General features: G+C 38.6%; 1 protein-coding gene across 1 annotated transcript; it reads right to left on the minus strand.

Moving 5' to 3' along the window:
- Positions 1–427: 427 nt before the first annotated feature.
- Positions 428–1,252, minus strand: LOC126968032 (histidine-rich glycoprotein-like). Its single transcript, XM_050812817.1, has one exon. The coding sequence runs from the start codon at positions 1,247–1,249 to the stop codon at positions 524–526; it is 726 nt and encodes a 241-aa protein (XP_050668774.1). The 5' UTR covers positions 1,250–1,252; the 3' UTR covers positions 428–523.
- Between the last annotated feature and the right edge of the window lie 1,056 nt (positions 1,253–2,308).

The raw sequence follows: 2,308 nt of genomic DNA on the forward strand, positions 1-2,308 counted from the left end.
GTCCATTATTTTCATAAAAAAAATATATTCTGTATTATTTTTAATATACTCTTTTTATTTTTTTAGCTGTAAGGAATCATAAACAAAAAAATAAATAAAACTACTAAACCGATCTGAATAATATTTATACCACAGAATGCAGCGAGTTACGGAGATTGCTTTGGTTTATGATCTGTTTGTGTTTACTTTTCTAGAACCTATAAATTTTTGACTAAGAAATACCTATATATTCAGTCAATGATATTTTATTACATTTGACAATCCATACAATGAGTGGGCGTGGGATACATTTATATGGCAAAACAATGTTTGCCGGGTCAGCACTTGTCTAATAAATAGCACTATGGTTATCGATAACTTTCTAGATTAGAATTATTTCCTAGATTTTAACTTTAAAAGGAACCAATGGGTTGGAAAATTTAAACAATTATTTATTTTATTAAGAAATTTATTATCAAAATTTGTACCTATCTTTAAACTTTATAACATTCTTAATAATTACATTATCACAGTTTGAATTCCTCTAATGCTTTCCATGATGGTAGCCATGTTCTTTGTGGTCGTGATGGCCGCCCTTCTTGCCATGATCATGATGACCGTGATGATGTTCTTCATGACCGTGATGTCCCTTATGACCGTGGTGGTCTTCATCGTGGTGATGCTTGTCGTGGTGACCGTGCTTGCCGTGATGATGTTCATGATGGCCGTGATCATGATGACCGCCCTTCTTGTGATGTTCATCATGTTTGTGATGATGACCGTGATGATGACCGTGCTTATGATGCTTGCCCTCATCGTGATGGCCATCGTAGAAGTGATGATCCTTGTGGAAGGTGTCCTTATGGTATTTCTTGTGGTATCCATCGGTTTCCTCGCCCTTGTCGTGATGCTCATGGTGACCATGTTTATCACCTTTATGATGATGGCCATGTTCATGATGATGACCGTGATCGTCATGCTCGTCCCAGTGTTTCTTGTGATGGCCACCGTGCTCGTGATGATGTCCTTCATGGTGATGTTTACCATGATCACCGTGGTCTCCTTTGTGATGGTGATGATGTCCTTTGTGACCTTTATGGCCTTTGTGGTCATGGTGGTGGTGATGATGATGGTGATGTTCCTTACCACCGCCATGTTCGTGATGATGAGACTTGCCGCTCGCAGCTGTTTCCAAGTCCTTGCTGTCACCAGTTTCCCTGGCGTATACAGCCACAAGGCAAAACAGAGCGAAGGCTACAATCAACTTCATGTTGACTGCTTTGTTTGGTATCTGAGTAACATTGTCAAGACATTTATACTAAGTCGGTAGAAGATTAAGAAAGCGTTTGGAAACAATCTTGCAATGTTTAGGAACCACTCAACTGTAACGTTTACAATTATTGTCCACCAAGTTCATAGAATATTAATATTAATTATACCAATAGATTTTTTGTCCAACAAATATTTAAATATTATATCGCAATTTTGTTATAATAATATATTATATATTTTACTTACGATATATGATAAAAAGTTTTTAATCAATAAAGTCAGTAGATTTTATATCGCAACATAATAAAATCTCAGTTTATTAATAGAATAGTACATTTTGAAGCATTATTTTGAATTTTTTTTTTATTAAGTATAATAAACAAGGCACAATAAATGCGTCGGTGGCGAAAATTTGTATGTCATTACCGCCCACGTTTTCTTGCAACACTAGAGGAATCACAGGAGATAGATAGCTAGATACTATTTTACCAGTGGGAGGCTCCTTTGCACAGGATGCCGGCTAGATTATGGGTACCACAACGGCGCCTATTTCTGCCGTGAAGCAGTAATGTGTAAGCATTACTGTGTTACGATCTGAAGGGCGCCGTAGCTAGTGAAATTACTGGGCAAATGAGACTTAACATCTTGTCTCAAGGTGACGAACGCTGTTGTAGTGCCGCTCAGAATTTTTGGGGGTTTCAAGAATCCTGAGCGGCACCGCATTGTAATGGGCAGGGCGTATCAATTACCATCAGCTGAACGTCCTGCTCATCTTGTCCCTTATTTTCATAAAAAAAAAGATAGTTGTATGTGGAAGAAATACCTTACAAACCATACTGTACAGGAACGCCACACATCCAGATGGTGGAGATGATATCCTTATTTGTGACGAAGCGCAATGGCTACGAAGGTGGAATTCGGTGGAAAGAATCAGGTCAAACCGTTCTGCGAAATTCTCCCTGTGATAAATGCAGTAGACACACAATGAAGCGACCGCAACGTCTCTACGCAACTCCAGGTGCTTATAGAGTACTACATCCGCGACCAATCGGGCAGC

The sequence above is a fragment of the Leptidea sinapis genome, chromosome 14 (genome assembly GCF_905404315.1).
Source record: "Leptidea sinapis chromosome 14, ilLepSina1.1, whole genome shotgun sequence".
NCBI lineage: Eukaryota > Metazoa > Arthropoda > Insecta > Lepidoptera > Pieridae > Leptidea > Leptidea sinapis.